The 22,449-nt window shown below is 39.9% G+C and overlaps 2 protein-coding genes across 3 annotated transcripts; one reads left to right on the top strand and one right to left on the bottom strand.

Annotated features, from left to right (window-relative positions):
* The first annotated feature begins 1,662 nt into the window (after positions 1-1,662).
* On the top strand, positions 1,663-4,906 carry LOC145456150 (RNA-binding protein 48-like). Its single transcript, XM_080334215.1, has 4 exons — positions 1,663-3,152; positions 3,223-3,413; positions 4,260-4,432; positions 4,506-4,906. Exons 1-4 carry the CDS (start codon positions 3,045-3,047, stop codon positions 4,829-4,831), a joined length of 798 nt encoding a protein of 265 aa, XP_080190341.1. The 5' UTR covers positions 1,663-3,044; the 3' UTR covers positions 4,832-4,906.
* On the bottom strand, positions 4,835-22,342 carry LOC145455871 (transient receptor potential cation channel subfamily A member 1-like). Of its 2 annotated transcripts, none has more exons than XM_080333895.1 (26): positions 21,610-22,342; positions 21,078-21,234; positions 20,952-21,013; positions 20,718-20,883; positions 20,299-20,492; positions 18,961-19,139; positions 18,759-18,902; positions 18,404-18,571; positions 18,170-18,338; positions 17,470-17,589; positions 16,787-17,002; positions 16,623-16,723; positions 15,708-15,840; positions 15,490-15,648; positions 14,015-14,116; positions 13,863-13,943; positions 13,665-13,796; positions 13,531-13,601; positions 13,334-13,456; positions 13,061-13,184; positions 12,284-12,453; positions 12,094-12,223; positions 6,230-6,496; positions 6,049-6,171; positions 5,693-5,796; positions 4,835-5,157 (listed from the first exon to the last, which is right to left on the bottom strand). In XM_080333895.1, the coding sequence occupies exons 1-26, from the start codon at positions 21,646-21,648 to the stop codon at positions 4,953-4,955; spliced, it is 3,639 nt and encodes a 1,212-aa protein (XP_080190021.1). In that variant the 5' UTR covers positions 21,649-22,342; the 3' UTR covers positions 4,835-4,952. The 2 variants fall into 2 exon arrangements, with proteins under 2 accessions (XP_080190021.1, XP_080190029.1); XM_080333903.1 differs by having other exon boundaries at positions 6,230-6,493.
* Positions 22,343-22,449: the final 107 nt, after the last annotated feature.

Below are 22,449 nucleotides of genomic sequence, written 5' to 3'. Positions count from 1 at the left end.
CGAAAGATAGCGTGAGAAATTTCGGGGCTGTTTTCACGGAGTATCACCATTTAATATTCATAAAAGTTAGGTAAACCAAGAAATTTTGTTGCGCTTCGCGCACATTAGTTATGGAGTGACAAGAATGTTTTCACGAAAGTATCAGTGAATATAATTTAGGTACCGGATTGCTTGGTTCCGCTCACATCGCATTGTCGCCCATATCAAATATTTCATCACAGTAAATATGGCCCACCATAACGTTTGAAACTACCGTTTGGCAATTTTGCAATTACCTATCATATCGTAATCTAGCAGCCCATGACTTGTCCTGCTAGTCTGTAAAATACGGCTTTTTTAACGTTACACCTGTTTTAGCAGATCACCTTTGAAGCTTTATGGACAAAAGACATTAATATACATCTTCCACTTTTTAAAAGTGGTATTTGTATTCACTTTCAATTCCGAGTATCATACTTTGACTTCTAATTACTTTCAGTTCTTTTGTCTGCAGAACATACACGTTGAAGCATAAAAGCAAGTGAAGTAATGCCTCTATTTTCCGAAACTAAAGCTACACTAAATATAAATTTTACGATCCACAATATTTGTTATTAACGTATACTAATCGCGCAAAGTGTTGAAACCGTATCCGATGCAACTTCTCTGTATTGCTCTTCGCCTAAACTTGGGGCCTAATAATATGGGGTAGGGCGCCATGCCATGATATTCACTAAAACGAGGTCTTCTAGTAAACATACGGTTAGTATAGCATTTTCCTATCAATACTGTCATTTGCATCCCATGATGCGAAAGAATGCTTATTCCGTCGTAAATTGATACATCCTTGGATACATCAATACGAATCAAGCTCTCTGCACCTTTCGCATAGCTCAATTTGCAGCTTTTGACAGTCCATGCGAACAAATTAAGACTACTTTCAAAACTACTTACTTACTTGAGTAGATTTAAAGTCAGTCAATTCTACTTCTACTTCAAGTAGTTTAAGGTGCCTTATGGAAGAAGTACTTCTACTCGTACTTGAGTAGATTTTTCCGTCGCTACTTCTACTTCTACTTGAGTAGCTTTCTTGACTACTTTGACCACCTCTGCCTAAACCAGTGGTTCCCAACGTGGGCGATATCGCCCCCAGGGGGCGATATGGCGTCCTAGGGGGGGCGAAAATGACGAAGGGGGCGAAAATGGACAAAGGGGGGTGACGGGGGGCAAAAATAGCGAAGGGGGAGATGAAGCGTCAAAATAGCTGACCTTTTTTTTTTAGTCAACCCACGGAAATTTAGTTACAAAAGTGTGTAAAATTAGGCTGTGAGTCGTAAAGTTGACCTTTTTTTTTTTAGTCATTTCGCCAGTGATTACATACAGGTTGCATGCCCAATTTTCGGTACACAAAATTTGAGGGGCGATGATCGGTGTTGAGCTTGAAAAGGGGGCGATGGGTCGAAAAAGGTTGGGAACCACTGGCCTAAACAGTAACAGGATTTCCTTTCGAACAACATATTAAATATCAAGTTATAACATCAAATCAAAGGTCTTGGAGGTACAGAACTTCGAAATACAATTGAATGGCCTAGTATATTCATATTGAAATGAACCCGAATATTTTCGGCTGACACTCGTCAGGGGTAATCTAGTAAACCAGTTACTGACGATTACTATTCACAGCAAAGGTTTGCGGAGGTGAGCAACATGAAACTTCGTAGCGACACTCACCTACACAGTTATACTCATAATTGATGTCGTGGGCAACATGACTGATCGGTGTTCACACGAAAATTCTTCCGGTATGGTATTCGTATAAACAAATGCTTGAAATTTGGACATGTATTATAGTTAATTTGACTTGAATACCGATACCGTGCCATTGTTATACCCTCTCCAATATTTTGTGAACAAAATATTGATTCTTCGCTCGGATCAAGCCAAGTGCTATTTGGAACTCTGGAATATTAATCGACGGTAGCATCAGGATGGGTCAACTTTCATGCTGTTTTGACGAATACCAAGAAGATTCTACGCCTGATCCGGAAGAGCGACGCCAACGGATGCTAGATGCAGCAGAACGTAGAGAAGCGGAGTCCAAAGCTAGGGGTGTAAAAAATCCAGAGAATATCGAACGAAAGAAAAAACGTCAAGAAGAATTAGAGAAAGCTCAGAAATCATCCTCTCCTGATTCAGGAAATGTGCTGAAGTGGGGTGTAAACTGAGCCCGCAATCATTGATGTCGGATGACTTAACTACAATAATCGTGTGTGGCCGTATACCTGTCTATGTATTCGTGAAGGCCAGGTGCTTGCGTCGGGGATATGATTTTAAGAATTCAATATATTAACATGATTGTGCATCAATTAGCAATTGTCTATATATTGAAAGTACCAAACCTGTAACCACTGAGGATTTAAATTCATAGTTGTATTCCGTTTGGGTAGTTACTCATTTGGTGTTCTATTGAGATGTTCAACATTTTATCATTAAAATATGGAAGTTGATTATGCCTCGATAGTGAAACTGTCCAACTTTCATTTTAAACCAATTTTTGTAAAATAGTTCCTCAAGTGGTTATTGTATGCATGTATAAATAGTGTTTCGTTCAAAGCATTCATTCAACAAACTTTTACAATGAAATTACTATGTGTCGTCACGATGTGATGCCAATTTTGAAGTGGCAAAAAATTAATTGAAAGAATTGACGTCTTTGTCGGCCTTGAATTTATGATGTCATCGTTAGATGCTTGATCAAGTTGAAAATGTATACTAGCTGCCTTATTCTCTCTTCATTTTCGTATTCGAATAATGTTAAAATATGACTGTGATTCTGTGAACAAGACGATGTTAATTCATGCGTACAGATGGTATGGTTGGTATAGAATTGTCAATTTCTTTTGGTTGCATCTATAATTTTAGCATGATACAGTGTTTCATCAAGTTTTTTGAAGATCACCTTAACATCGTTACTTTACTTCCAGATGTAACTGTTCGATTGATATTTCTCTTACCTGGAACCTAGATAGATAGCTTGAACTGTTTGAAGCATGCACAGCTGATTCATGAGCTGTGATAGTTCGGAAAAAGAGCTACCAGGCCACCATAGAAAGTTGGAATATTGCCTTACACGGAAACCGTACCGAAATGGGAGACGCAAGACTGCTGTCAAGGTTATCCATTCCTGTTATTTTATGCACAGTATTGACAAATTATCATTTACCTTATACTGTATTAATTCAGGTATTCACCATAAACACGGAATCAAAATTTATCATAGTGAGCAATGTCAACGCGACGGGACTGGCTAACGACTTGCTGAAAGCTTTCTCCAAGTATGGCACCGTTGTGCAGTGTGATGAGATTTTAGATTATCCTAAAGAAGAATTCACTCAGATGTTTCTTCTAAAGTTCGAAGATATCCAGTCTGCGAGGTAAATATTTTCTCCACTATAATGACAAGTTCCTTTATATCCTGTAATCCATATTTGGGACGAACTTCAATCACCAAATTAGCACCAGATTTTGCCAGTAGACTAGCGATAATGGCAAGTTGGCTCGTAATGGCATGTAGCATTTTCAACATACCGACTTCAACTCCTGAAACTTAAAACGCTCCGACTCTGATATTTTCTTCATAGAACTTTGACTCCAAGATTCCTGTAAATCGGAGGTTCTAAAACTAGCGTCCATGAACCCTTCATGGTTCGTGAAAGGCCGCTGTTGAAATTACATCGCGATGTTACAAGTTAACTGCCCTTATTTATAAAATCTCAAATCTGTCCGTATTTTTCAGGAAATTGCACTGCAACTGTTGAGTTTTTGAAAAAATTGATAATTTCTGTAACTACAACAGCACTTTTTAGTAACATTTGGTGTTATTTTGAAGTAATTGTAGTCAAGAGTCATAGCTCCAACTCAAGCCACTATGTTTTTCCCCGATTACCAGTGAACTCTGCCCAATGAACTCGATTCTAGGTCCATGGGAAATATTATTATAAACATATTGAATTGTATTTAATATTCGAGACAATGGTATTGGTGGTAGTGGTGGAGGACATATGTCGTATGAATGTTATATTGGAGTTCTCGGAAATGAAAGTTTTTGTTTTACGCTCAGATCATGTGGGAAACCACAACTTCAGGGGGTGCTACAAAAATTTCTGTGACTCTGACTCCTTCAAGAGAAAATTTAGCGAAACTCCTCCCTGATAGCCACTCACATTTTATCCAAGCATGTTCAATTTCCGACATACATTGCTGGCACAATTTAATTTCAGAAAAGCCAAAAAGAATGGAGATGAGATGTACTTTTTTGGCTCCTCTCTTCACGTCTCCTACGCCCCTGAATACGAAACTGTCGAGGACACCAGAGAAAAATTGATACATCGTCGCGCAAGCGTCATTCAGCGAACCAAATTTCTAGCGCGGGAACAAAAAAGAGCATCTAAAAGTGACTGTCTGTCTGTCTGACTTGAGTTTTGCTTTCACATGAGTAACCCTAATATGCAATGAACAAATTTCAGGTGCCCCAAGTTCTGACAACGTAGACACGGCTGGAAGCTCAAAGACCGTCCCATCGGGAGCATGTTTGGGTACTACAAAAATAGGAACCCGTGCCGGACCTCCTCCAACCAGAACTCAAACGCAAATAAGGCATTATTCTGCGTCCCACAGCAGACCATCTGGCGGGAAGCGACAACGCACCAATGAGAATATGGCAAATTCTGTTGTCAAAAATCCTGTTGGATCAAGAGGAGGCGTTAAAGACTGGCAGCCTCCGAAGAAGACCCCTAAACTTGTCCGTTTGCCTGGTTACATCCCTCCCAAAAGTGTATCACTGCCTCCGTAGAAATGCAATCATTCAAGTTATTTTTTTACAAAGGTCAATAAATTGACTCACATAATACAAACTGCTACTACAATATTTGTTACACTTATTTGGTTTGTAGGAATGGGGTTTTAGGTAAAGGTCACTTTATCGCAGCTCTGAAAGCATTTGCCGCTGCTAGTTTGGCCCTGGCGCCGCCTGGAACTGTTTTGCGTCGTTTGGGGCGTTGATAATCAGGCGACGACCCTTCATCTTGGTTATCTGCTTCGGAACGTATTTCCATCTTTTGCACGATAAGTCTCATGAGCTCGTGCTGTTTTCCGAGAGTGTCTTGCATGTCCTTCAACCTGCGGTTTTAAATGAGTCTTATTTTGGCACACTCGAAGGGGTTGTGTTCATTATAACTGTAGTGGCGTATGTGGGCTAACGCAACAGGATTATGCGGCTGCTTATGTTAAAATTACAGGGGCTACCGTGGCATGGGCTAGTACTAAAGTACCACTTTTCTGGAGTACAAGACTACGTTTTATACAATTTGGGATACTTAAGTTATCGTAGAAAATAGTTTTAGTGTGGAATTCGCACAACTTTTTTAAGAGTGAAATTGTAATATAAAGTTGACAATACGTATTACGTAACCGCTGTCGCCGCAACAATATATTTCTGAAATTCGCACTTATTTGCGGCGCAAAGTAGCTGGCTATTAGCTTTAGCATGTCTTGAACTCCCTATATACACTAGTGGACTAGTATATACCCCTGGAATGTCATTGACTTGATGAAATATGAATTGCCAATGAGCTCACCAGGCAGACGTCCATATTCGTCGCACGATCACTTTAAACTATAACGAATGTTAGGGGCACTGGCCTGTTTAACAGACCTCTGTTTCTGTCTTTGAATCTCTGCGTGTAGCTCGCTAATACCTCGGTCAGTTGAGGAGATTGTTTGGGCGGATTCGGGAAAGGATTCGTCTTTCGCTGTGAACTGAAGAAATTCAATGTCTTATGATATCATAAAGTCACGAGTTATTCCCGATAGTCCCGCTGTAAAGTGATGCGATGATAAGAAATATAGCTTCTACGCATGGGAATCGTGTCGATTCGATGCTCCGAACGTTGCACTGAGTCGGATTGCCGATGTGATGCGACCACTCGAGCAGAATAATTCAACTAGACACACCCTATCTTCCGGATTGCTTCTACACCAGGCTAAAATAAACACAGAATTAATACCAACCAGAGCAAGGACTTTTTGTATTGGCCCACAGCTTTGGTTTGGCCAAACGACCAACTCATCCTTATCAACCATTTTTAGCATTCGCTTGGAGAGTTTATTTTCAATTTCTGTGTGCAATTGAACCTATAAAAAGGATGTGGTTGTCGATTTGGTGTCGATAACTTGAGCCGGGAGGTATCACCTGCATGGCAAACCGTTGTAACTCAGCGTTGCTCTGAACCTCCGCGATGTCACCCACAGCAAGACCGATGAGCAAGTTCATCAGTAATATTGGCATAACGACGATAAAACAAATCAAGAGTATGAGAGTAAGTATAGGATAATGAAGTGTGCTGTCATCCCCGTCAACATATGGCGCGAGAAACATGCTGGTGTAGTTGATTTCCCCGAGTGTCATCGTAATCACTCGAAAAAACGACAGGACGGGTGTTGAAAAACTTTGATCCTGCTGTTAAAAAATTGTGAAGATTAATTCTCGCGACGAATAACTCCTAGCCCCTATGGTAGATGATGGAAATAAACCTGATGTTGACTATACCGGTATATATGCAGCATGCAGATAGGCACCCGGTCGTTTGGAACTCGTAGTATAAGTATAAGACAGTGTTGGTATGACTCGAGTCAACTTTTTCGTATGACTTGACTCGAGTCACTTTCCAAAAATGACTTGACTTGACTTGATTCGGCCCTTCAAAAATGTGGATTGACTTGTGACTCGAATCAAAATTTACAAGTCAAATTCAAGCCATCAAGTACACATAGTATCGATTAAATAATCACCGATCTTAAAGTATGTTAGGATTGTTCGCGATTCGTCGGTGTCACTTGGGAGAGCAACCGGCCATTCCCTGATTACTTCTCACTGAACAGTGAACATAGATTGTCACATCACAAATAAATTGACCGCAAACGAAATGATCTCAGCAGCTTACGTTGTCGTAGTAGGCCTAGTAGTGGATTAATCTAATAGCAACTCAGCTTTGTTTCTTAGACGGCTCGGTGCTTACATTGCGCAGTGCTGCACTTAACCAACCCTCTTCCATAGTTTGAATCTAACGAATATATAATTCATGTGTTTATATTCTCATGGATGTGTAGATGGGTAGCGTATTCTACCATATCAATTTGTATCAACTTCTCGAGGCTTCTTGTTCGATTCTCTAGTTTGGCTGATAATACCAGACTGTAGCATGCAGCCAGACAGTTACTCGGGTATTTTACTCTATATTCGTTGTTTGATTCAAGATAAATGGCCAATTAATCTGTCTTTTACACAAGTAACAATATTTAATGACTTTGAATCATCACTCATACTTCGAAAATTCTATTTGACTTGAATTGTGACTTGACTTGACTTGACTAGACTTGACTCGATTCAAAATGTGCAATGACTCGTGACTCGAAGGTAATAGTGACTTGATCCCAACACTGGTAGGCCTATATGTCAAACAGTGCGAAGATCGAAGTAAACGAAAGTCGTGTATTTAGCCGATTTCCACCCTAGCGTAGGGCGTTAAACAGATAAAGAGCACTTTCCAAGTACAAAATTATGCTTTCACAGGCTTCTCATCGGCGAAAAGTCCAACACCCCAGTTGCTACGTAGATATTAGTCCTGTAGAATTTGGTCTGAAAATGGGGTCAACCTAGAACAAATCCTTATAAAGACGTATTATATACCGTTGGAAAGATAATTTTACCAGCTTTTCAATGATACCTTGGGAAAAAAAGTTATGACCAAAAACGTGCCAAGGGGTAAAAATTGAAATTGGGGAAAAATTAACATAAAAATATGAACAAAATGCTAGAAACTAATGAATTATCAACAGAAAAGCAGGATATAGATGCAAAAAGGAGTAAATGAAAACAACAATATAACTATATATCTGTTTCAGGGAGTAAGAGTGAGCAGGACAGGGGGATGTGGGGGGGGGCGCAAGTAGAGCTGTCGTTGTTCGTTATAACTTCATTATGTTATTGTTTATTTACTATGGTCCGTCTCATTTACCTTGCTTGTTTTTTTAGATAGTGCTTAGTCAAAAAGAAACAGCAATTTGTGTTAAATGTAGAAAAGGCTATCGGACTGGAGATTCAATGTGTCCCATTAGAGCATATTTCTGCGAGAGTGATAGTACCACACACCCTTTAGACTAGAATTGCATTTAAAACAAAAATCTATTAAAAACAAACATGACTAAAAGAAGGATCTAATTTGAAACATGTTTTATGTTTTTTAAACCATGACGTCACGAATATACAATGGTGACGTCAGGGATTGAAAATATAGGGTAAATATAACCTCTTTGACGAAATATCTGTACTACAACTGTGGGGACGACTATTTTGAGGGTTCCAACTTCCATCCATCCCATAACGATATACGTCGGCTAAATTGGGTGGTAATTGTCCGTATGCTCGATCATACAACTTGATTTTGGAGAGTATTTACACAATTATGGCATAATTTTATAACTTGAAAAAATACAATTTTTTTTAATACAACAGTGTTTCTTTTAAATGCAACCCTACTTTGGACACTATAATTGATCATTCATTGAAACTGGATTGTGAAACGCTGATCGCAACTTTTCAGAAGAATTAAGAAAATGGCCATATTACGTACATCCACCAATCATGCCGTAATTTATTGGGAAACAATGCGAGATCCAAGAAACGTTTGTGGTGGTTTTATCGAAAAATTGGTATTTCTTCACTTGCAAATAATTTTTATCTGAGAAATGTTATTTGACCTGTGGAGTTCAGATTGGCACGATAGAATAATTAGACACGAGCCATTTAGGCAGCTATGGACAATTAGATAGGCTTATATTTATTTCGAAGTTCACGGTCAACATAAGAGCAATCCTTTTCGGCAAAGGAGTTCTCGCAGGCGATCTATTGGCACACTTTTCAGATTACAATATTGGCAAATACTTCGTATGTTTTTGTGCACCTCGGCGTGGTAATGGTCGAAGTCGAAATGCCTATTTTTATTTTCTATAAATCATGCTTCTATTCGTGGGGGACGGGTACTCAATAATCAAAAATTTGGCTACATGAAATCCCGTCCAGCGCGAAAGAAATTGAAAAGAGTTGCATAAATTGTCAATAAGAGATGCATAAATAATTGATGTTCATTCACCGACATAATTTCGGGCCCCCTTCGAGCTCGGGACCCCCAATTGGACGATTTGAGATGCGGCAGTTACGGTCCTGGTAAGAGATCAAAGTTCAGTCGCTGTTTCCTTGTTGAGATTTTACTATTGGAAATATTTTGCGCTTCAATCGCATATATATATCTATATATATATTATTTGCATGTGGTATATTCGGGGTCAAATCAAGGTTGTTATAACAGCCATCGCGATCGGGCTCATACCATGATGTGCTTCGAATCAGATGTCCACAATCCGAATTCCCATCTGTGACTGGCAATACGGGAAATTAAATGTATTGGGTTTTGTTTTAGTGCTTTGTGTGATTATAGTAAATCAACTGGGAATGTCGTGGACATATCTGCCCACATTGAATTTGGTACTGCACCCAGTTATTCATTCTAACACGAATGTATTCCAAACAAAGCTCCGCTCCGCGACGATGTTGACTGCATATGATTTCTTAAATATAGTAGCCTTAACAGCCCCTAAAGCACAGTAACTGGATATATTTTCGAATATTCTACCAATGCATGGGTATTGTGTTATTATAAACATTTTGAGTTAGCCGAGAAGATACATGTTGCGATTTCGTATGTCGCCACCGCCGACTAACTGTCGAAAGTATGCAACCACCCTCCCCCCGACCAAATATGCTTAGATATTTCTGCCACGTGAAGTAGTTTTCACGTGTCTTAGAAATTACTACTTATACTGTTATTTGAGTAGAAAATTTAGGGCGTTACTTGTGCTATACTTGAGTAGCAACACCAATCACTTTTACAATCTCTAGTTCAGTGGTTCTCAACCGTGGGTCTGCGATTAAGCCTCTAAATTTACGAAATAGTTGATAACCTAATTTACATTTTAAAAATAAGGAAAATCACGAGGCTGCAGTTTTGCTTCATTACAGTAGAACTCACGTCAACAGGAAGGCCGTTTGAGATGGAATATCCTGCTGTGTGGACTCATTTTAGTTGCTAAATTGCCAATAGCCCACTGATACAAATACTTGGCTGTATAAACGTGTTTTGTTGGGCATTGTGAAAAAATAAATGGTTGGATTAGTAAAGTCGATCACGAAGACTTCGTAATGTACGCAAAAATCCGTTTTCGCCTGTGATATAGGCCTGCATAACCATTTTCCCTAATAACTCCAAGGTGAGCTGCTAGATATAAATTAACAGGCTTGACGTTATATGTTCAATAAAAAAATCGTTTGTCAATTTTGGTGTCATCATTGTTGCGATCATACCCAAATGTGTCGTCGGAAGCTTTATGCCCTATTATTACATTCGCCGCCACCTTTCTTTGTCTAAATGGATTTTCAGCACTCGTTGATATGAAATTGTTGGCGCAGATTTTAAAGACACGGCCACGTATTTCAAAAAAATGCAGTTAAATAATTAGCTTTGAAATAATAAAAGTCAACCCAATTTCTGCATACATAGAATGCTGTTATTTTCAAGAAAAATAATTTTGTTGCTGTTTATCACTAGCCTACAGTTATCATTTGCACATGACAGATGACGATTGTACGATAATTGAGCTAAATTGGAACTTAAACTTCGTGGGGGGGTCCGCGGGGGTCCGTGACGGTCCAAAAGGGGTCCGCGAATACAAAAAGGTTGAGAACCACTGCTCAAGTTCATATTAAAATATTACGGCAAATCAGAAACCGCCAAAATGTAAAGCTTTTTGTATATAGAATTGGCGTTTAATATTGCAAAACACAAACAATAAGACTCGATACCATTTAAAAACATCTCTGCCTCTGTTCCAATATGTTATTTGGTGTGGGTTTTTGAATTTGTTTACCTGTGTAATTTTATGGGTTGAAAAGAGCTTCTGATTGAACGATGATAGAGAATCACTGTAGCCAAGTTCACCGAAAACTCACTCATTCTGCATTACAACAATCCATGTTGCATGATAGATGATTTCAATAACAGTATTTGAATTTTTGCTATCGTATGCAAACCGTGATGTCACTAACGAAAGCTGAAATTTGATTAATTTATGAAAATGAGAAAAATTGAAACGGAAAAAATCCGACGTGATGGAGAAATTATTAGCACAGAATCGGATTCAGCAACCATAAATTAGCCTAAATCAATCATTGAAATTTTTGACCCTAATTTTTGTTCGAAATTTGTAAACCAGTGCCCTTTTGCCCCCTTAACGTATGATAAATACCTCTTAGATAAAGTTATGTATTCATTGTTTTGCTGTTCGATTGTTAGTTTGGTTTACTGGGGGTGATATTCCAATTTATGGTGTTGTATTCTGATACGAAGGTATCGTATTTTAGCTTATAATTGTATTTTAATGTTAGGCAAAGAGTGCTTTATCTCCTGGCACGTTTTTGGTCATAACTTATTTTCCCCAAAGTAAAAAAAGTGACAAAACCCATCATTGAAAAGCTGATAAAATTATCTTTCCAACGGTATATAATACGTCTTTATAAGAATTTTTTCTAGGTTGACCGAAAATTCTACAGGACTATATGTCCCAGAGGATGGCAGTAGCTTACCACCCCTTGAATTCCAAAAAAAGGTGGTACACGAAAAGAGAAATCACTACCCCGGAATATATCTCCATAACGAATAGTGTATAGTGTATATACGCCTCGTTTCACCCAATGGAATAAGCGTGAAACCAGTTTACTACCCGAGTGTGCTGTTTACCTAATTTACACCCCACACTAAGGTGGACGCCTGATAAATACACCCTACAGCCATGGATCTAGACTAGAGTGATGGTTGAAAACATGCGTTGCGCGATTGCAATGAGTTGTTACGGTGCAGTGTGCACCCAAATGTAGATATCATGCAGTTCGTAGACTGGGAATGGAGGTAATGCGATACAGTTAACGAAAGTGCTAATATCTACCTCGTTGTTTAGTAGGGCGTAAAAGGACAACGTAAACGCGACGATGAGAGAGGAGAAGAGAGCCAACACCTTGAGAAGCGTTTTCAGGATCACAAGGAACATCACAACGTATATGCCAGTAGCATCAAACCTGCGGAAGGATAAATAGTACGAGCCATCTTAATACGCGCCAATCAAGAATACTACTTGCCTTTGGAAGAACAAAAGTAGATTGAACCAAGCAAGTAGCACTGCTACGGCGCCGAACTCGAACTGCCAGTGTATAGGATATCCCGAAAATGATGGCATCACATAGAGCAACGAACTCACGTACAAGAGACAGGATACCATATTTGCAACGTCCATGAAGTACTGCGGTCCCTAAAAGTAAATATTGCCAATGTTGAATTGACAATGACAGTACCAAAATTGAAGTATTAGAAGCAGAATTTGTGATTTTAACGTTAGTAACATTATCCAAGTGTGCAGCTCATTGATATGTCATTGAAAACCTTGACAATACCTCTCGTCATCCGTTAAGATCACCGCGCGCATCTCTAGGACTACGGTACTGACGCTGATTTAGCTGCTAATCCCTGGATTTGCGATTTCAGAAGCACATTCAGTACTATACTTGGTAGTAGATATAGTGGTCACTGCGCAGTAGTTGCGATTTTGTCACCAGAATGGCGGAAAGGTATCGACTTAGGCTTGGTTAGACGAAGAACGATAGGCAGTGCATGGGCTAATTTGACTTACAGAAAAACGGGATTTTATGCTCGTATAGGTACACATTGTACAGTATGTCTGCATTTTTTCATGCATGGACTTGGACAGGGGACATTTCGTCTCAAACAGTTTCTTTGAATATGAGGCTGGGCTTTTCTGCCCCGATGCTTTGGGTATCATACCCACCAGGACTAACAGTAGAAGTATAGTTACTGCATTACAACACCTGTCATGACATATTGCAAAGTACATCACTTACTTGGCGAAACAAAATACCCAATTCCTTCAACAGCTGCGAAACTGATAATATGGTAAGTATTAAAATCATCACGCCTCGAGTTGTAGAATAATTTACCGGATATTCAACTCTGGCACTCGTGGATCTGAATAGAAAGCAATTAGCTATAGCCATCACGAATTTGGAATATATATTAGCCGTATCTATATCTGCAGACTTGAATGAGCATTTTTAGCTTCGGAATAAGATAATTCATCATTGTGATCAGTGGAGGTTAATAAACTCATATCATACCCGAAGGCCTCGTTATGGTATGATGGTGAAGAGTTACCAGTCCACACCAAATATGTGAGAGGGATCAGTACCAACAGGTAAACGAACAGGTTGAGAGCGTGCACCCATCGTCCATATGCATTCCTAAAATGAAGATTCACTGAATTATCTAATTCCTGTCAGCTATTCCCTCATTAGTCCTACAACTTCTTTAATACCATTTCATCTGAAGATAAACTGTGGAGACAGGATGCCTCAGACATTCGACGCGATCGAATTGAACCATTTTCTGTAAAGATAGAACAGAATGCGAGTTGTTTTAATCACGCCTACAGAATTTATAATTACACACGTTTAATGCAGGGAGTGCGAAATTTGGCATCTTATTCTGTTTCCCATTTTCTGCCTCGCCTGAGAGTTTGGTACGCTTCTCGCGAAATATTCTTTCCAATTCTTCGCGCTTGTTGCTGTTTGGCTGGAGATACTTGATAAAATATGTAAGATGTAGACTTATTCCCACAGCATGTGCAACATTAAATAAATTCCTTACTTTAAATTCATACTTGATCCAATAGTCCTTGCTCTTTGGGCTACAATCGGGGGCAGTTTCAATGCAACGATCCAAAGCTACCTAGGGCATTACATCAGAAAATATTATATGGCTATGAGGTATAGTCAAAGATTTTATGTGTCTCTCCTTACAACCCAGATGTCGGGTAGATACTGTATCAGAAGCAGACTGGCGACGCCAACCGTATTCTTCGAGACGTAAAATTGCTTCATGGCTTCATTCCATCGATCATGCTGTAACGGAATGCGATGTAATAGTAGTTGTTGAGGTGCATGATGATGATTGACTGCTGATAATCAGGTTGCAAAATGAAGGTTTTTAATCGGCTCTCTACCATTGCACAGTGCACAGTTGCATTTGGATATAATAGCAGATTGACCCTAATACTGGATGCCACAATATATAAACTAGCGTATACTCAGTACTCAGTGCTACCCAACCAGTGCTATTTCGAAGTATTTTTGATGGGTCACGAGGAATTTCTAAATGTTAGAGTTTTTTATTCAATATATGCCAAACACCTTATCTTTTCACGATTAGACGAGCAATTGCACCATACACGTTCTCTTCGTCTAGAAAATAATTGTTTTTGCACCCATATGCCTCGCAAGCCACGTATACCATAATATTTCGTGAGGACTGTTGTGATAATCATTTTGATTCGAGGGCGAAATGGGACAGTGGCGTGTTACTATATGTATGCCTAAAATTCATTCCTTTCCCCATCGTTCGGTAAATGCAGCAATCCAGTACGATTTACGGTTATGGGCGTGACGCAAGCTACTCAGCTCAGAGAACCCCAAGCGTTCGACGTAAAAGACGTATGTCGTTATCATGTCTGTCTGTCGTAATCATTGTCTGCTTGACACACTCCGACACTCGTGTATTGTCGCGAAATGTGTGTTCAATTACGCGTTCTCATTTGGACGTATCTCATTGTGGGTTGCGAACTGAAAAAGGCTGGGAATCACCGGCGTCGCCATATACTACCATACGAGTATGGTTTCGAAACAATTATAAGGGTGAAATCGTCGTAACAACTGTATGCATTGTGGAGAATAGAGCCAACATGTACAGGACGATCATGAATATTGCTTCTCAATTGCATGTAAATTCGTATATCCATTAATTGGTCATCGCACATTCGGTATGAACACCAATCTTGGAATTTAAAACAAATGTGTGCTATATTGACAAATAAAACAAAGTCTGGTTGGGTCGTCTGAAACTAATTTTGAAAGTTACTGACATAGATTAGAAGTTTCAAAGGTTTCGTATTCTTGTAGTCGTGGAAGTCACTATACCCCTAAACTGGAGTGGCATTGATGACTATAATTTGCCCATGCCCATTCATCTACGGTACCACTAGCCTATTCTTTTGGATGTCATTGGGTTGCAGGACGAATCGGAACTGTAGAGTGCAGACTGTACGAGGGTTGTTGAAAAACTTATTCCGGGATTCACTGATTAAATTGTTAGGTAGCCTAAAAGTTTCAAATGGCTCTGCGGCGGTTTGTACTAGTTGGAATCGAGCCAAATTTGGTGTGCAGCGTTTTCAGGCAACCTAACAATTTAATCAGACTGAGTGTGCAGATAGAAATCTTACCGTGACAGTTGCAAGACAGATCTCCCGATTCTGGCTGGTTATGGCTTGAGTGAAGAACGTGTGTCCTTCAGCATTGCGCTTTATTTGAGCACCCAAGTCCAATAGCAATATTACCGTGTTCACTTGTTTCGCTTGACTCCCATGATGCAGGGGTGTATTCTAAATAGCAAGGACAGCGTTGCTTCGTTCGGAGACGAATGAAGACTTCCAATACCAACCCCTCCGTCGTCTTCGGCGTCCAGTAACATCCGGTTCATCTGGACCAATAATTTAATCGTCTTTGTGTAACCATTTGATGCAGCGACATGAAGTACCGACTCGCCTTTGATGTTTCTGTGGCAAACCGCTCCCCTACGACATAATGATTTATTAATGTAGGAGTAGGGTGACCATGACCATATATTGCAAATCTGAAAAGAGGACACTTTTTCAAAATTTTCAGACTTGCAATACCGGAGGAAAATCCTGAAAAAATGGTATTTTTTTTGCACTTAGCGGTCGGTTGACTAAAAAAAGGGTCAACTTTCTTGCTCAGCACCCAAAATACAGTTTTTCTTTCACATTATCAGTTTGTTGACCAAAAAAGGGTCAACTTTCCGGCTCAGCTCCCGAAATAGTCACCGGTGCGTTACTTCAGTGCTGATTTACTGTATCTCAGTAGAAATTTGACCTATATTTAACCAAAATTCTCAAAAAAGAGGACATTTGGGCGTCTTCCAAGGACACTTTCAAAAACGTCAAAAAAGTGGACAAAGCCTCGTAACAAGAGGGCGTATGGTCAGTGGTCACCCTATGTAGGTGTAGGAACATATGGAGCATGTCAATTCGGACTTGGAAGAGCGAGATGTTGAGGTTGTTGTCGCATTCGCATTGGACTTACGAGTATTGTTAAAATGCATCAATGGGATATGGATTCGACAAAGAATAGTCAAGGCTGCTGGATTATAATCGGTAACCTCTGAAAGTTCTCACCGAACATATGTTAGTTTTCAACATTATTACAAATTCAGAATATGTATCTCGTATCAGAATTTATTTCCGATCAGGATTTGGGGTTAGAAGATTTTAAACTCGCTTATGTCGAATGGTGTCATTCGATATATTGGCGAGCGATTATAACAACAATGACTGACTTGTTTAGCAATAGTCGCACAATCTTGACGTTTCCATTCTGAGATGCGTAGTGGAGAGGTGTCATACCGTCGTTATCTTTTGAGTTGATGATATTTGGACCCTACAGTGAACGAAAACTGAGATATGGAGCCGATTCGACCGGATATCGGTGCTTTTTCCGAACCTGCGGAGAATCGAGCAATTTTTTACACGTATTGAATCTTCCGTATCTCGCAGCAAAATGCAATGCGGATTGATTCCCCGTGGTCCTCATCTTGGCGCTGACACCAAGGGTCATTAATGCGTCCAGGCTTGCCAAGTTTCCTTCTTGACAAGCATAGTGAAGCGGAGTGCATCCTTCTGTGTCAGGTTGGTTCAGAAGAACTTGGATTTCGGGTTTCTGTGATATCAAGATTGACATATAAGGATTAGTGATGTTTTTACTGTTTCTATCGAGGTTGGTATCGTTACATCATCTCCAAAATTCGACGTAATATTTTGCTTTGCGTTAAATGAAAATTTCTGTAACAACGCTTTGTAGCGAAGTAATGACTATGACAACCCTTCCAGGGTTGCGGTGCAGTATTTCGGATTATTATTAATATTATTATTATTATTATTACAATTGCTAAAGCGGTCTAGCCTCGAATTGTCGATATTTGACGGGTTCACGGGGAAGAATGCCTTGCTCATCAGTTTACGCTGACAGTCAAAAATAATAATCTATACAATTTTTATACCAATTCGTGTAGCTGTGTTCCATGTCACCACCCTAATATCAGTCTCTAAAACCAACACATAACGTATATTTCTCATACATCGGCTATATCGATGCTAACAAAACGATTATATATGCTTAGTGCTTACACTTAGAATTCCCTGAAATTTATCTCCATAAGTGGTGCCGTCTGAATGATGGAGTTCTAGTCTTTTGATATCTCCACCTCCAAGGACAACCATATGAAGAAAATTGCGGTCATCTATATTCTGAAAAGTCCAAAATGCATTCGGTAATTTAATAGACATTGTTATATGTACAAATGATTCGACTCGACATGACTGCGAAATTCATACGACGGAAGAGCGAAAATTGAACGTGAAAATAATCCAGATGCCTTCCTAATCTAAATTATGCAGTGAAGAGTCGTGGGTAATGAGCAATATCATAAATGATAGTAATAGCTTACCCTGCTCTATATTCTTGCGCAATATCGGATAAAACATATGTATTGCCGGTATAGTTTCCGACTGAGGTACCGAAAACCTATCTATGCGATCAATCAATCAATAGTCAGATTATCTTTTCATCTGACCACACAATAGCCTACATTGGCATCCTATAGTGCCCGATGTCACAGTCCTTTTCAGTGTTAATCTCTTTCTTGGTCGGTCTTTTTTAGACGCTATTTCTTGCTCCTTTCTTTCTTCAACGGGTCTTTTACCGGAGTTTTTTGTCGCCGTAAGAACAGCGACATGGGGGGCAAGGAGCTCAGAATAACCTCTGACGGTGGGACTTGAAGCCGGACATGTTATATAGATACAAAAGAATGCATTGATCATTATCTACCTTCACCATGAAGTTTGCTCCAAGTTCTATAAGATCCTGTAGCGATATCCAATTGCCTCGTGAGGCAGCTATCAACAATGACGTATTTTCATCCGAATCCATTATCTCGAGGTTGGCTCCATGTTCCACCAAATATTTGACAATATCAGCGTGACCATACATTGCAGCTCTATACGAATCGGTATATATTCGCTGTTATATTCGCGAGATCACACGTTAACAAAAGATGCAGACTTGTGCAACGGTGTATGTTGTTGTTTGTCTTGGATGGATAACGTTTTCTTTGCCTGCTCATAGTCCAGTTCGAACATTCGTACTACCACATCGTAATCTCCCTGAGCGCAGACGATATGCATGGCAGTCGTACCATCGAATTGTTGGGCGTCTAATTTTCCACCGTACCTGATATATGCACCACCACGTTGCAGAAGAAATAACTACAATTGCTTACCTATATTGCCGACTCTACAATGTAGAGTCTACATATGATTCACCGGTAGGCCTGAATTTCATACTATAGCATGACGCGAGAGGTGATATTGTAAGATACTAGCATACATTGTCAATTATCGATTGTTTCAATACTCACTCTAGACACATTTCGATGGCTTCAATATTGCCGCCTAACACAGCACAGTGCAAAGGATTGCAACACTCATTGTCACAGAAGGACAGTATCTGGTCATGGGTATATCCGAATTCCACACATTTTCGCACAAGGAGTTTCATAACCCTGCAACATATTGTTTATCCGTGCTGAGTGCTGCTGGTAAAAAAGTTATATTTCCTACTTTTTTGATCCGTGCAGTGCGGCGATGTGTAATGGTCTTCTTCCTTGATGACAACCACGGCATAACTTTGCACCCGCCAGAAGAAGATCATTTGCAGCATCCTCGTTGTCGAATTCGGCAGCGAAGTGCATCGGCCTCATCAAATCAAATTTCCGGGGTTGATTGACGTCGACAACATCCTGATATAAAGATAAAGACAATGAGGAGATCCAAAATGTCAGAGCAGTCCGTATTTTCAATCATAGCCAAAACTGTGACCTATACTATATACACAGAAATGAGACGTTGAATATTTTTGTCCTTGATGATTTTGCGGCATTTATACACTGACTCATGATATACCAGTGTTGGGATTACTCGAGACATGACTTGACTCGAGTCAGACTCGAGTCAACTTTTTCGTATGACTTGACGTGACTCGAGACACTTTGAAAAAATGACTTGACTTCACCTGTCTCGACGCTACAGAAACGCAGATTAACTCGTGATTCGAAGCAAAATTTATGAGTCAATTTCAGGTCATTAAGTAATCGCCGGATCTTGTATAATTTCGGATTGCTAACCAATCACTCTGTGATTACTTGATTGTGCGTTTTACCGAGCCCCATTGTTATATCACAAATAAATTAACCGCAAACCCAGTGATCGGAGCTAACAGCTTCCGTTGTCGTAAACTTGCTCAGTGCTCACCTTAACCAACCCTCTTGGATTATTTAAATCAAACGAATATCGTTCATACGTTTATAATTGCATATCATGGATATCAGGATATGTAGGGACGGGGCCTACGATATTCGAATATCGTAGGCCCCGGTACGTGAGTACTGAGTAGCAGTAGCTGCATATTGGCTGATAATGTTAATAGACTGAGGCTATACTGCTATACTTGCGTAGTTTAGCAGTTCTACGTATGAGTGAGCGATGCAGCGCGCTTTTGCGTGTATAATCAATTCTTTATTTGTTCCTCGATTCAGAATAAATGGGGACTCCATCTGTATTTAAAACAGTTAGCAAAATGCAATGACTCCTGCAAAATTGAGTGACCAGACTTGACTCTATAGTCACCTTTGAAAATCGAATAACTTGACTTGACTCGAGTCAAAATGTGCAATGACTCGAGATGACGTGTGACTTAATGCCAACATTGTGATATGCATACCAACGGTCTGTTCATGCATACCATGAATGAGTGCATGCTGTGCATACCGCTGGAAATAGCCTTGACTTTCTAAGCCTGGCACCACCTCTCGATACTAACCGGGTAATGCTAAGTGCCAAGCGGAGAAATCATGAATACCAGTGTTACTGTACGGTATATGAATTCCAGTAAATTCTTACTTTGTGTGCTATCAAAGCTCTCAACGCATTCCTCTTATATCCGCGGATACTTGTGTGAATTGGGGCTTCGCCTCGGAGGTTAAACAACGTAGGATCCGCCATATTGGCGATTAAATAATCCACAGAACTGGCGTTGTCATTATGCACTGCCCAAAATATCGGAGATTCCCCATTTTCATCCAGTTCATCCAACACTGATAAGAGAGAGAGAGATGTAAAAAAATAATTCAGTTATCGATGATGCTTCCGATTACAGAATGGCGCCGTTAGTTGGTAGGTGTACCTGTACACTGTACACTGTACACTGCACAATGTGAAAGTTCGTAGCCTACTTACTTGGCAAAACAAAACAACCGCCGCCTGTAATTACTATTTTTGACTCGAGTTTTGTTTTAAGAAAGTTAATAAAGTTATTTTACATGTTTTCCCTTGTAGATCTGTAAGAATATAGTCCATCAGCTTAGTCTTCCCCTCCGCGGCAGCGTAGTGGAGCAGCGATGCTTCCTTTTCATCTCTACTTAATATGCGATCAGGGTGAGCATTACACACTGCTGATATTTCAGATACCTTTCCCGCAGAAGCCATCTAAATATTTTAGGATATTCTCGAAATAGTCCTCTACAGCATCCCTATATGGTCGAAGGCTCATTTACCCGGAAAAGGTAATCCGGATCATCCAAAAGGTTAGGCAGCATGTCCACTTCATTCAGTGTTTCTGTGATGTTAATTCCAAGAGGAAAAATATCTTTCAACAAATCGACTTTCCTTACGAAATTCACCTGCTTTTTCTCCCGGTGTCGACGACAAATTGCCGTTAATTGCCGAACTTCTTAATGGCCATTTGGAGACATTTAATTTCTCGTCATTTTCTCCAGGCGTTATCATTCCTACTTTCGCACTTCTTTTGTGTCCCAGTTGCATTACTCCCAAAGCAGGCTAAATTGAAGGTCTTCATTACAAGTGTATGACGCAATAATTAAATGTTCCCAACAGCACTAAATGCATTCTGGGCAATATAGTCTGTAAATCCATACAACCAATACCATAGCCAGGTATTAGCCTACACCACTACTCCGGTAGATTACTAGTGGAATATTATATCTGTACTCGTACAGCTGCGTTAATCCCAACATAACTCTTGTTCAATGTTCATCCTATTCCGACCGCCGATTGGAAATACATTACACATCATTTGAAACCACACCGTTTTATGATGGCGATGTGTAGTGTATGGGGCTATACAAATCGTATTCCTCCGGCGCTATAGGCCTATCAATACCGCGTGATACAGCCGAGAGATGAAAATTGAACCTGAATCATTGAGCCGTTAGGTGCCGCGGTTGAAGACATTTTTTTCGTGCAATCGTCGCAGTTCTTCGGATTCCAATGTGCTGCTAATCAAGACATCGCGTGTTATAATCCAATTCTTCTTGTGGTAGTGTTATAACGTGCGTGCAATATTCATTGTCGTTTGCCTCGTCATGCTATATGGACTATACGTATTTCCGCTCGCGTAAAATAATACCTCTGACTTTCCACAAACAATATCGGGTCCCCGAGCTATATGTGTCGTCTCCCAAATTATACACATTGTATGCTATTCAAAGGGTGTCGTTAATTGACCGGATCAAATTTTTCTTGCCGTATCATGAGTTGTCGGCAGAGTGTTATACAAGGTCTAGTAATATTCCGAGAGAAATTGTAGTATGGATTATATTTCATTCTAATTGGATAGCATCACGGTGTGACAATGGTTGACAGGTGATTGTATTCTTTAGCCCGCTCTTGCGTAGCTAGGCAATTTGACACACGGCAAAACATCCTGTATCGAAAACCGACCTGTCCGTAACGGTGCGCAAACAGCTCGCCCAACTATAAGTCTAGGTTTGTTATTACGTAAGAATGAAGTGCTCGTGAACCTCTGAATTGTACATATGCCCGGACGATTTAGTTGTTCTGATATTGCTAGTTAGCCTTGAATTCATCCTATTAGAATGTTCGCTCGCGTAAAATAATCGTGTGGAAGGCGTTTGGCCTATAACGAACAAGTGCAAGTTGTTCGAGATGCATGACGAAAGACATACTCTTGATAACGTTGGATCTTGGATCCGTTCGCGTCACCGTTAATCCAAACCCCTCACATTCTCGTAA

Source organism: Botryllus schlosseri, chromosome 2, assembly GCF_051294905.1.
Source record: "Botryllus schlosseri isolate E-star chromosome 2, Bs_hap1, whole genome shotgun sequence".
Classification (NCBI taxonomy): domain Eukaryota; kingdom Metazoa; phylum Chordata; class Ascidiacea; order Stolidobranchia; family Styelidae; genus Botryllus; species Botryllus schlosseri.
Note: the sequence above shows the minus strand (reverse complement) of the source record. Positions and strands in the feature narration are given on the sequence as shown.